This window comes from Melopsittacus undulatus, chromosome 2, assembly GCF_012275295.1.
Source record: "Melopsittacus undulatus isolate bMelUnd1 chromosome 2, bMelUnd1.mat.Z, whole genome shotgun sequence".
In the NCBI taxonomy this organism is placed as follows: Eukaryota; Metazoa; Chordata; class Aves; order Psittaciformes; family Psittaculidae; genus Melopsittacus; species Melopsittacus undulatus.
In genome coordinates this window covers 5,835,072-5,849,245 of record NC_047528.1, presented here as the reverse complement: position 1 = coordinate 5,849,245, position 14,174 = coordinate 5,835,072, and the positions used below count along the sequence as shown (strand labels likewise).

The 14,174-nt window shown below is 39.1% G+C and overlaps 1 protein-coding gene across 1 annotated transcript in view; it reads right to left on the bottom strand.

The window, feature by feature from the left end:
- The window catches only part of PICALM (phosphatidylinositol binding clathrin assembly protein), a 74,484-nt gene that overhangs the window by 19,727 nt on the left and 40,583 nt on the right, over positions 1–14,174 (bottom strand). The window contains 6 exon segments of the mRNA XM_034073209.1: positions 8,116–8,216; positions 10,405–10,541; positions 10,874–10,921; positions 10,923–10,998; positions 12,180–12,265; positions 12,977–13,018. Of these exon segments, the coding sequence (XP_033929100.1) occupies positions 8,116–8,216; positions 10,405–10,541; positions 10,874–10,921; positions 10,923–10,998; positions 12,180–12,265; positions 12,977–13,018 (490 nt within the window).

The window sequence follows — 14,174 nt, the reverse complement described above, 5'->3', positions numbered from 1 at the left end:
GGAACAAAGGGAACGGAGTCATTCACAGTATTTAGCCTTTTGTTAAATGACTCCAGCTAATTTCTACCCAAAGACTCCAAAATGTGACTTTACAGTGCTTTTAAGAACTAACTCTTCCAGAAACCATTTACTGAAGGCACTCCTAAACCTTGCATAGCAATAATGCTGACACTCACCTATTCACCCTGGTTTACATAGATCATCATCTGCCATAGCCCACAGCCTGTCCAGCAGCTGTCAAGATGGCATTCCAGAACCAGCATCAGTACTGGGTCACTATACAGATGTTACACAGCTGCACAAATAATTAGGCTGTAATTTAATGCAGCAGATACCACTTTCTCATGTTGTGTTGGAAAGCTTTGTGTTAGCATAGTGCACTGTTTAAGAGTGATGTATCAACAAAAACGCCATAAGCAGCAAGAACATCCCAATCCCTTTGCCTTAAAAACAAAGGGATAAAGGAAGATACGAAGGTACTTTTAACATGCAAGTCATTTGTGTGGTATGTAGCAACATATAAGCTATAAGAAATCCTGAAATGGAGAGATACTCATTTCATGTTTAGACTAAATAAGCCTTAGTTTAGCATTAACTAAAAAACAGGTACCATTTGTGACAATGCACCTTGCACAAGCACACGAATGAAAGCTGGAGCCGCTATAATGCACTTCTGTAGCCAATAACATGCCTACTAGTTCTAGGCACACAACACATCCAAACTCCTGTGTTTGTGGAAAGGCTGTACCCCATTACCTACCTCCAAATAGACCAGCTACAGAAGAAGGCTCATTGCGGAAATGAGAAGCATTAGGGTAAGCTTGAGGACCACAAAAAGAGTCTGATAAGGCATATCACACAAGAGAGAAAGCCAGGAAAGGAGAAGAGGGAAGAGTTACAGAAAGAGAAGCAAGATACACTGTTCATCTGCTATTCAAAAAACTAATTTCAGGTCAGTCTATTACATCCACATAAACACTGATAACATAGAACCAATGGAATGAAATCAATACACATCACATGTACAGTGAGAAACAGATTTACATTTATCTATAACACAAAAGGGGAAAGCATGGTTTCAAAGTTACAGCTGTATTAGGATAAATACCTTTCTTTTAAAGCAAATGCCATCTTTTACATCCATGAAAGGAATGAGTGTAAAAGCTTCAAGGCATTTTTCTTATACCTGAAGTATAAGGACACAGCCCAATAGTAGATTCATATTTGGTTGCCACAAAGGGATTTAGTTGAGTAAACGGATTGTAATGATCTAAAGAACCAGAAAGAGTTATTTTAAATCCACATTCACTTTGTTGCAGCACCTTGTTTGTGCTATAGCTAAACCTGCAGCTATATATCACACGTGTGTCCATCAGGAGATCACACTTTGGTTCTAGGTGTATCTTCAGAGAATGAGACATCGGAAGGGAATGCAATGTACCAATGCCATCCATCTCCAGTGACTTCAGGGCTCCCATGTGTTGAACACTACAAAACCCAGCGAGTGCCACAAAATCCCTCCAGGCTGCCTATTCCCAACCTTTTGTATGACTGCAGAACAAATTATGGAGCGGAAACTGATCTAACTGAACAACAACCTTACTAAACCCAGCTGTATTTCAAATGATCATTCTATATTAGCCTCTTGAATGTAACTGACAGTTTATTACACAGTAGTACCACTTTATAGTTCTTATACTGCTGCCTCAGCCAACTAAACCTCCCTGGGAATTGTGTAGAGAAGCTCACAACAACAGTTCTTGTGCTTGATCTTGCTTGTTTTCTCTTTTCCCTAACCTAACACAAGCTAGGGAATGTGTTCACTACGGTGACAAAACATAGAAGGCATGAATGTCTCTAAAGAGAGCCTTTGGTTTATCTCTGCTAACAAGTACCAGAGATCATAGAACAGTTTGGGTTGGAAGGGATCCTCAAAGCTCATCCAATCCAACCCTGCTGCAACAAGCAGGGACATCTTCAGCTACATCAGGCTGCCCAGCCTAGCCTTGAATGCCTCTAGGTATGGTGCATCCACCTCCTCTCTGAGCAACCTGTGCCAGTGTTTTACCACCCTCATTGTAAAGAACATTTTCCTCACATCCAGCCTGAATCTCCTCTCTTCTAATTTAAAACCATCACCTCTTGTCCTATTGCAACAGGCCTTGCTAAAAAGTCTCTCCCCATCTATTTTATAGGCCCCTTTTAAGAACTGAAAGGCCACAGTAAGGTGCCTGCAGCAGCTTCTTTTCTCTAGGCTGCACAACCCTAACTCTCAGTCCCTCTTCACAGAAGACGTGCTCCAGCCCCCAGCTCATTTCTGTGGCCCTTCTCTCTGACATGTTCACACCTTTCCTGTACTAAGGACTCCAGAGCTGGATGCTTCAGGTACTTCAAGTGGGGTCTCATCAGAGCAGAGCAGAGCAGATAAAGATCTCTTTGTTATAAGAGTCTAGATTCTTCTGTGATCAAGTCTAGTGGGGTTCAACCAGCAAAAAGCCAGCCTGTGGTGCTGCACATTTACCTTTAGACGCAGCTTTGCTAAAGAACAGAACTGACATGTAAGTAATTTATTTTCAGTCTGTGAAAGCCTATTTAATTCTTCATATTGAAAAGGAATCAAATCACTATGCAGCTGTACCAGCAGAAATGTTAGGAGGATTTCTTATACAACAGCCACGTTGAACCACCTCCAAAGGAAGATTTCAACAGGTTTAAAGAGGTGAATCATTAGTTTATTGCCTTGTAGGTCCAGGGTTTGAGGAGACCATGCACCAGAATGTTCATGGCTTTATCGGTTTTGTTAATGTCAACATGACTGGGGGGGAAACATCCACTTCCAAAACCATCAGATTAAGCTCCTATGTTAAAAAGCCCAAAAGCAACATTTCAACCTAAGGAACAAAGTAGCAGCATTTTCTTTTCATTCTCAGGCATGTATTTTACCTCAAAACTCCTATGCATAGAACCACAGTCAAACAGCTGCTTTAACTAGAACCAAGCTCCTTTACATCAGGTAGAATCCCATTTAGGCAGCCAAGCAAGGATTTTAACCCCATTTTTGTGGCACAGTTACTAAATCATAGCACAAAATCAGCCCCAAATGACCAGCTTTCAGTTTCTGAAAGGCCCCACCAATATACTTTAGAAACTGAAATAATGTTAGTTTGTTTTAGGAAATAGGAAATTAGTTTAAAATGGTACTTTACCAACAAACATTTCATGTGTGGGTGTCCTACTGGTGAAAGTAGATACCTCAGAAGACACAGACAGATGAGCAGCATCATTAGTTTTTGTAAGGAAAGGATTTAGGTTTGGAATGGCATCATCAACACTATCAACAGTAGCAGAAAAAGGATCTGTTCAATTCCAGAGAGCAAGAGAAAGAAGAAAAGGGAGATGAATTTAGTTACATGCTGCTTCCTAGGTATAGAAGAATCAGAGTTATGAGGAGTCTAGGAAGTATAGCTGTTTCCTGACACCCCAACCCTTGGGATGACCTAGTTTCATTTTCAAGGTGTCCAGAATTATCTGTTCTGTGCTCAAGAAAAATACTACAGGTATTAGTTACACATTTCCTTTTTTGCTTTCTAATTCATATCACCTTGGTCTTGGACGTTGTGCTTCTTCCCGAGTGTGTTTTGTACTGGAAATTAGTATGTTATTCCTCTTGAAATACACTCACTTTTTGGTTCACTAAGTCATACTCTGACACTTACAATGAATTCTCTGGAGGAGAGACTGCTTCTCAGCTTAACAGAAACCCAGGTGCAAAGCAAGGATTCGATGCAATACCATGCTGAGGATAGCTTTAAAACCTGAACAAACAAAACCAACAGAGCTGCATTTTCTCTTCCTTTAAACTGTGTTTACAGACTTTGCTGTTGTTGTTACTGGGCACTGCAACATCTTCAAGAGCTATGAATATGCCAAGGTAGCATGCAGGACTGAAGCACTTTCCTTACTATCTGGGGCATCACCAAGCAGCAAGCTTGTTGTGGATATAAAAGGAGGCAAAATCCTGTGATCAGTGATGAGGAAAATGTTCCTTAATGAAAACCTGTTGGACCATAGTGGGGGATGAAGAAAACACAGATCTAAGCAAGCCACATCCCAAGGCATACACGAGTTACAAGTTTTCCTGAGGATGGATACAGATGCCAAGCTAAAATGTTCCTGTACTCCAGAATCCAACAGTTAAACAGGATACAAAGGCAGCTACAATACCCACTGATAGGAGCTGTGGTTTAGCTGTCTGGCATTAAAGCACACAAATCCCTGATGGAAAACCTGAGAACTCACTAGTGACATCAGCAAGATGATGGTTTGAGTTGGATGGGACCTTAAAGCTCATCCAGTTCCAACCCCCTGCCATGGGCAGGGTCACCTTCCACTAGAGCAGGGTGCTCTAAGGCCCCTCCAACCTGGCCTTGAACACTGCCAGGGATGGGGCAGCCACAGCTTCTCAGGTGCCTCACCATCCTCACAGGAGAGTTATTTTCTTTCCCTGAATCTGACCTCCCGATTCGTAGCTCTGAATCCCACTGAATCTGCTTGATAAAATTCAGCTTTAGGTATATGCAAGTGCTAAAGAAAATGAAATTTTCAGACCAGGACTGCATTATGCTTTGCAGGGTTAACACTCTCTTTGATTTTCTGCAAGCTCAAGATACCTTAGTAAGCCCTGACTTTTCTCCCAGATTGCTTGGCTCCATTGTAAGAATGAGCAAAGTACCTTAAAAGGCCTTCTTCTAAATCATTCAGTCTGCAAAAAAGACAGTGTGCAACACTGATAAGTGGAATAAGCATATATAATATCTGTAAGAGACAATACAAAGTTTTGTATTGCTGTCATATGTTTTAGATGGTAATGCTACCACTTAATGCACTCATGAGCATTCCAATCAACCAGTCACCTAAAACCGAGTCCTTGCTTCTGAAATCACTGGTTAAAACCAGTGTCTACTTTGAATGCTGTTCTCGAAGCTGTAGAATGAACAGATCTGACAATCAACCAGGCCAGATTATCCTTTCATCAGCTCCTGCTTGCTTTTTCTGTTGCTGCTTCACATTCTTCTGATTCTCCCAGTTCTCTTTGTAATTGGAAAGGATCCAAACAAGTAGTGTGGAAATAACAATACTAATCAGACCATGATAATGAACCAATACATTGGTTTTCCTTCTGAAGTTTAAGTACTAACTGATAGCTGGCAAATATAGCAGACACAGCTTGAATGGTCTCCAAACAACCCCAATAAACAGCTCAGATATAATAATATAAAAGAAGCCAAGAAGAACAAAAGGTTTAACTAGATTTGTTTGAAACTACTGTCCAGAGGAATTATTTCACACATGCACTCAACAGGAAAATTACTACTTCTGCTCACAAATCCAAGGTTATGTATGGAGTTCCATGTGTTTTGACTAGTAAGACAATGCAGTACAACTTCACATTATCAAGATCATCTCAGAAATGTCATCCGTTCTCAGACTCTTTGCTCATCTCCCCAATTGTGACTCTCATTCAGCATCTTCAATCTTGGCCAAGCCTTAAACTTGCCAATGCTATGAAAACGGTAACTGAAAATTCACTGGGTTTGGGTAATTTATATCCTTGTTTATTCATATTCCAAAAATCGCTGTCTCTCCTTACAGCAGCACCTCAATGTTTCTAAAGCCCAATTTCATCCTTGAATGCACATGGCAGCTGCTGGTGTCAATGGAATTGCTCTGCACCTTCAGGCTATGATCAGGCATTAATAATTCAGGTGAATTTAAAAGAGTAATTTGAATTTTGCAAACCTTGACCTTTAAGTTATCCCACCACAAGTATTTTACCTGAGAGAACAATGACAAAGGCTTTTTAGTGGCATCTCTTACAGTTTGAGAAAAGTAAAGTGAAAACATACAATTACAGAACACATTCTCTGGGACTTTTTACCCTTGTGAGCTTTAACAGCTTTAGAAGCACAAGGCAAAAGGCAAATACAATGTTTTTGGAACAGTTTACCCTTTTATAACACACCTTAGAGATGCTGCATAGTGTTTAACAGTAACTGATTTTAGTCCGTTGCCAGTGGTAGCTGGTGTGATGTTCTGTTCTCAAAGTCACTGTATACACCAAATACAAACATCATCATGTCAGAAAATTACCTAAGAGAGGGGTGCTGGGCATTGGGTAGAGCACAGGACTGGAAACAGTTCAGGTTCCATTCTTGGCTCTGCCACTGACTTACTGTGGGACTTCAGACAAGTCAGTTAACCACTCAGATTTCCTCATCTATAAAATGTGGAAAGCACTTCTCATCTACCTCACCTGTGTGAAGTGAGTGGTCATGTCCACAAGGCTGAAGAGATTTGGTTTTGGGTTGATGAAAACAACACAAAAATGGTGATTCCAGAAGTTTTAGCCTAAAATTTCAGCAGATTCTTCACAGTTAATGAGATCTTAGAATTATTTAGGTATGTGCCAATAGTAAGCAGATGGATCATTGACTCTTGCTGAAGACTTTTACCAGGAGTCACACAACACTGAACCAACACAGACCTTCAGACTCATGTTCATAAAGAAACACTACATTGTTATGTGACCTTTGAGAGGAAGATTCTCCTTTTATCTCTCAGCCATGAAACAAATAGAAGGTGAAACAGAAGATGTTTCCCAGAAAGCAAACAAGATGAGCCAAGACATTTTTCTCCATTTCTAAAATCAAAGCCTATTAAGCACTGAGATTTGTATGCATAACTCAATATGCTCCTCACTGCATCTCTCAAAAGATGCTCTGCTCAGCAAAACTAAAGGACAAGTAAACTACTTGATTTATTCTGAAGCTCCCACTTGTATTAGTGTTGCCTCCATCACTCAAAATTGTGTGTTATTTCCCTACAAACAAATGCAAGAAGATACACAAAACACAGAGTACACACACCAAAAAGTAAATAGGAAAGTAGAATACATACACTGCTTATTATGAAGCTATATTAGATAACTGGAAAGATGTTTAGGGAAAGCTATAGTTCAGAACAAGGAACAGTGAAGTTAAATTTCCAAACAGGATCATTCTGATGCCCACAAAACTTCTTGAAGCAACTCCTAATTTCTCACATCATAGAATAAAGCATTTTTGCAAGCATCAGATTCATAAAGAAACATAACCTAGAAAGAGGCCCAGAGTTCACAAGTTGACTATTTTATTAAGTGTTATTTATGTGGAAAAGTAAAAAGAAACATCTTCACAAGGGATTTTTAATCTTCCACCTGTATAACCAATGGTGCAAGCAGGCAATGTTACCTAGATCAGAAGTGTTCTGGAACACTGCAAAGCAGCAAAGAGAAAACCAGCTTTCAGTAAATGACTAAATGCACTAACACTCAAACTAATCTGAAGTAACATGACTCTCTAGAATGCTCTTGCTTACCTCCTGGGTTAAAAGACTTGCATGTATCAATATGATAATCTAATATCTCAGTCCATCCTAGCAACTGAGCACAACAATAATTTGGGTGTTGAGAGCAAAGAGTTCCATATAAATTTTGTCTCTTCTAGACATCCAAACACAGCTTTGTGCTAATTTGTCTTTGTAGGTGAAATACAGCACAGACTTTGTAAAGAGGGGCTTTGCTTTGTTTTCAATAACTAACTCCAGCTTTTCTTTCCTTCTATGCATAGCTGTCAACTGCTTCCTATCAGGCCTCCTCCGTATCATGCTTATTTTCACTGCAAATTTGACTGAACATTAGACAGAGTTTAAAATGTGTATTAGAAAATTCCACATTCAAGTTCTCGTGTGTGAAACATGGGGTATGTGGCAGACCTCACAGAACCGACTTCTCACAGCTAAGGTTCTGCACCTTGCTATATGACTCATGAATACAGAGCTGGTCAACAATTAAAGTAACTTTGCTACTAAGAGCTCTCATATTCATATTCTCTGTAATCACCAGATGCTGCATTAGTTTAATCCATGCCCAGATTTCACTTTTTCTGCTTCCTTCATCCACTTGTAGCTTGTCTTTGCAAGGTCTCTGTCTTTAAGAAACAGCTCACAGACTAGGGCAAACAGTTACAGGAACATGGCCATAGTAATTGGAACCTTAACCAGATTCAGAGCTCTTACCTCCCCAGGTAGTTCCTACTTGTGGAGCAGCAGATACAGGATGTACAGATGGTTGAAAAGTTGGCTGCAAATCAAGCAGATCATTTGGCAGCTTTGAAGTGCTACAAAGATAAATACAACTGTTTGAACTACTACAGTTTTCAATACAAGGCAAACGCTAGTGACTGTCAATGGTGAGGAAAGCTTTATCACAAAGCGGTTGTCACAAAATAAACTTTAAGCTAAGCCCAAAATCAGAAAGTCTGGTGGATTTCCTATTTTCACTTCTGTAGAAAACTGTTAATAAAGCCACTAAAGTTCTATGTTATGCAAATTGAATTTTGTCAAAGGAGTCTAAGACAGAAAGACAACCAATCTTCGCATCTTCCTCTCAGTCCAACAACAGGGCTAGAGCATGTTACATTCAGCAACCTTCAGCAACTTATAAGTAACCTCATGAAAGCCCTGCACTACGACTAAGGCAGACTGAGAATGAACTCTTAATGTGCTGCACTACCAAATGTTACACCTAAATTCCACAACCCCCATCTTTCCACTATCAACCAGTGTTGATAAACTGGCTTACATTTACTAAGGAACTTTGGGAAAGGCAGAATGAAAGAAACCTTGAAACACTTGATCACGCAGTCATGTGAGTGACAACTCTTTAGATGCACATTTTAGGCTATTCAAAACCAAACTGAGACCTAAAAACATCACATGGAAATGAAGAGTGAAGTCTTTATACAACTGCTGTAATGGCTTCAAAAGCCAAACAGGAACAGTAAAATTCATTCTCTTTCAGCAAGTTAATTTCATACTTTGGATTTGTCTTGGATAAAACAAAAATGTATAAAAATGAGGACTGGTGTTCAACCAGAACTTTTCATCACACAAAATGAACCAAAATGTGCACATAAAGCTGCTAGTGTGTACAGGAGATAAGTTACTGTGGCATCCAAGCATCACTGAAAATGAGATTGGCACGAGGGCTTAAAGGCTAGTAGTGACATCCTCAGCCTCTCTATATTCTCTTGTTGACCCAATCACTTGTATCATCCAGTTTTTACTATTTCATTTCCACAGTGATTCAAACTGCATTTTGCCACTACTGCTTCTAGTAAAAAGCAGCATGGTCTGGCACAGCCCTGTAACATCAGCAGCAGAACCAAGATCATTTTCAAGGTAAAGCTTGTTCAAGTTAATAATAGGGATTAACTGGACACACTGTGTCTAATAGCAAGCAATTGAACTCATGACCCAGCATATCCCCTGCGTGGCAGCTCCTGCTATAAAATCTGCTCTTTGCTCATAGCAGTCATACTGCCAGCAACTGAATTCAAACAGGAAGACAAACTAGCATTTGTTCTTTCAGAAGAAAACACTCTTGTCTTCACTATGTAGCATTTCTGGCTGTTTGAAGAAGCTTTATCAGATGTTTCCATGTTTCAGACCTCTTAAGAAGCAAGATCAGATATTCAAGTTACTAGTTCAAAGCATACACCCATTTCAAGGATTTCTGGCCTCTAAAAAGCAATTTGAAAGAATATCTTTTTCCAAGGAAGTCTTTCAGTTACTAACACTGACAGATTCTCTAGCTCCTTATATGTGATTCAGCTATCTTCTATGTACTGGTGTCAAGTAATTTCCTACAGTGGCTTTGTAATAGGGAAAGAAGGCTGTCACAGCGTTGACTACTTTAAAAGAACAACAGTTTTTCATGTGAGCTCTAACAGGGCAACTAAGCAACTATTCAGGTTTAAGATCACACTCAAACCAAAAATATGCCTTCAGAGAACTATTTCCTTCTATACTGATAAAAGCACTGTACCTTCTGCAAGTGCTTGATTTGACAGGTACTTTACACAATGAAGATCACACCCTTACTCACATCAACAGCTCCTGCTAGTAAAAGATGAGGATTAGCATACAGCGAGCCCTCTTGCACTATCTTTGCAAGTCCTTGCAGACAGAGATGTCCCAGATAGAACTTAAGACTGCAAAACCTGCTTCTCTTCTTTCAAACCCTGTTTCAGGCTTTCCTTAGCACGAACATACCTACCACGAACATTTGTTATTGCTCTATTTTCAAAGATCTAGAACTGCAACATGAAATTCAGTATCATCTTTTTCAATCTCCCAAACTGAACTTCCATTTGGCTTTTTCCAAATGAAGGTATAAGGTTCAACACTGTAAGATACCACATCACTAATGTATCTATACTCAACCAATGTACATTCTACAGCAGAAATACAGAGGGACCACTAACTGCAGTGCAACCCATGGTGAAGCAACACCATTAAGCCTACCTGTTGGAAGAGCTAGGGGTAGAAAAAACATCAATGGCTGGTGTAGTCATTACGCTTCCTGCTGCAGTCGACACAGGAGAAGCTGCAGTTGTTAAAAAGGTATGAGGTTTCTTTGCAAGTTCTTTTAGACGTTGCTCCTGTTGGGAAAGTGAGTTGGTATAAGAAATCCACAAACAGCATTTGTGTATCTGACTTTGGAGGTGAGTAAAGCTTTTTATTTACCCCATGCACTAGTGTCAGCTACTTATAATTGCAAGAGTCAGTGGTGCCACCAATCCTTCAGAAACAATTTCAGCAACACCCCCTGCCACAAACTGTAAGCATGTAAGATTGTACTTCCAACACTTGCCAACAGTACATATTCAGTATTAACAACTCTGTTTTTATCCTTTGCTCCTTTAAGAATCCCATCAAGCTATCAACAAGAACACAGGTAAAGCATTTTCAATTGAAAACTCTGTAAGCTTACCTTTAAAGCTTTTAAGCGAGCCTGTTCTTCCTCTAATGCAGCTTGTTTTTTCCCTTTCATCTACTTTTGTCAGGAACAGGTCCGTGTTTGCAAGGGAAGACACTGCATCGAAAAGGGTGATAGCCCTAAAGTAATTGGACAGGAGAAAAGCTGGCTGTTAATAGGTGACACATGACAGGAACACCTAGAGAACTCCTCGCTGGCATCCACCCAGTCTCCTCCTTAACTCCTTATGACATCAGTTATATCTTAGATGTACAATACGATGTGGTAAGTTTAAATAAGATACAGTATATGAACTGCAAAATGAAAATGCCTAGAAATCATGCTATCTGCTCTTTTACACTGGATTGGGGATTTTCCTCCTTAAATATTTCCCCTCCAAACTGCATCACAGAATCATGTTTGAGGCCTTTGCTCTTTTCCTGTTTGCCTAAAATGGCATTATTTATAGACACATGAGAATATCCGATAATGTGGGCTCTAATTCAAACTGTTGCTAATTCAAACAGGTTTAGTTAAGGGACTATCCATACACCTAGCATATCCCAGAGGAAAAGTTTGCAATCCATCATCATGTTTAAGAGTGTGCAAAAAGATCTGAAAGAACTCTTAAAACAAACTAAATCTTACAAAAGGAAGCAAAGATTCTGACAAGTAGCTGACAAAATGGGGCTAACCCCTAATATTGTCACTGCTATAAAGAGAACATATAAAGTATCACTGCCTTACTGTTTGAACATGCATTAATGAAATGCTTTTTAATTTTGCAGGACTTCCCCCCTATATTAAGCTTTTTAAAATGCAAACAATGAAGTTGCCTAGAGGGCTCCTTTAGATTGCACTTTATGCTTCAGCAAGCCCTCAAAATCAGTGAATACCTTTTACCATATGCACTGTGGCTTTAATCCCCAATTGCTTTAAAAATCCATTCTTAATGTAAGGACTTCTGGAAGCATTTTCTTGCTCTTAACAGAAAAGGGATTAAAGTTAAGATATTAAGAGTCTAAATGAGCCATTCCTTACAGAGTGTAATTATTAACATAAAATCAACATTTGCAGGCAGCAAACGGACAAGGAATTTAGTTTCTCCTCAAAACTTTAAGATTAGATGTTAAGAGTATAACTATTACATGATGGATTGCACAGCAAGTGATTGCAGTTCCTCAGATTCTAGTTCTGTTGACCTGGGAGAAGCTACTCAGCAAAAGATACAGCAATATCTTCAATATAGCCTAAACAAAACCTTAGTTTATAATGGATTTAACATTCAAATCAATGTTTAAAAGGGCAAGGGCATAAGCACCTGATTGCAGCTGTGCAATCTTTGATTTTCTTCCCTTCTAGAGAAGCTAAATGTTGTTCCAAAGCATCAAGAAGGCTACTCGGTGCCTGCAAAGAGAGACATTCAGGAACAGATTTGAAGACTCTAAGGTGAAGAAAATCAGTAGTTAAAAGACTTTGAGAGAATGCAACTGTAGGGTGACTGGTACAATGGCTCAGGGTACTTATACCACATCTTGGCATCCTGCACATATTTAATTACTTAAAATACCAGGTGATGTACTCTCCTCACTACATTACTCTGCCATAATGACTCACCAGTAGGTATTGAAATATGTCAAGAGATGTTAAAATCAACAGCTGGGAAGCAGCAAGCAGACAATCGGAAGCAGTCAGTATTTCAAGAGGCACTAAAGGAAATAGTACCTAAAGTAATTTCTGTGTACACACTCTGCAAGCCTTCACAATGATTTAAGTAAGCATTTAACCAAAAGCAAGCTTGCTGAAAACCACAGCTTCCTAACATCATGTAGAAGCTTCATTATGTTAACTCACAGATATTAATTATGTCTTCAAGCACAATAGATACAAGGTTGTCTTAAAACTCAGACTATGACAGAAATTATCTAGAATATTTAACAATAGATCACTGCATATAAAAGCCAGGCTCTGACAGGGTTTGGATTTAATCACAAACTTGGAAATAACTTGGTGACAGCACACATATAAAAAGCATAAGTATCAAACCATAATGCCAAGTTCTTCTGCTTATGCAACCCCAGACAGACATGTACTGGCAAGCACAATAGATTTATCTACCTGTGAGAGATCTGGTATGTCTCCTCTGTCAATTCCAACTTGCTGTAATAAAGCAAACGAGCAAAATGAATCGGTTTGCTTTTGTTAAAGGCAGAGATGCTTAAAAATCAAACAGCATTAACACGATGTAAAAGGCACAAAGCTGTCCATATACATTTTAAATCTGAGCTCTACAATAGTTGGTTATAACAAATCCTTCTCTTAAATGTATACATATTTGAAGTAGGCATGTTACAGATTATGTTACAGATTTTAACAGATACTGCCTTAAAATGAAACAGTAAGAATCAAGTGTTTCAGAGTTCTAAGGCTAGAGACATTTGCCTATCCCACCATTTTTATGGCTGTCTCTCAGACCTACTGATCCAGAGCATGTATTTGCTGAAACAAAGTACCTTCAAAGTTCTGTGAAGCAGCTGTTTTCTGAAATGCAGATCAAACTTAAGATATTCTGCCACGGGATATATTGTTACGATAGAAAGATTAATACACTGAACTGAAGATAGCATCTCTGATAGAGATACTGTGTCAAGACAGACCCTGAGCCAAGCTTTATGGCTTGATTAAGAGATAAATGAATAATTAAGCAAAGCAAAATAAGAACAGAAGCATATTTCAGCTAAGGAATTCTATACTATTACTATATCAATTCAGCAATGCTTCAGAAACGAGAACACAACAGAGTAACTACAGTGAAAAAGAAGCACAATACAATATTTTGCAAAGTAACTACTTTTCCCCCTGAAAACACACCTGTAGCTAAGACATCTTTAAAAGAACACTCCCATGTTCATTCACTTCCTTCAATTTCTTGTGAGTGGTTATTTCATCTAAAACCTATGGCAGAATTGCAGGTTTCCAACTAGAATATAGCTAGAATCATAGGAAGCAGCAAATTACCATGATGTGGCTCCCTTCAAAACAAAGCTATTCTTCAAAGAAAGCTCACAATCATTAGGTAGCTGAGGACATTTTACAATGCATATTTATATATCTCCATCAGATAAAACAGTAATTATTTTGCACTCAGGTTTTCAATACAGCCCTCAAATGAACTAATCACCAGGGTAGAGGCTGCTGAGGTGGCCCTTGATGGAACTGCAATTAGGCTGGAAGGAAAGAATATCTGCTTTATGAGAAAATGAGCACTTTTATAAGCTATTCCAAATACTAGGCATGATATTGGCTTATATATTGA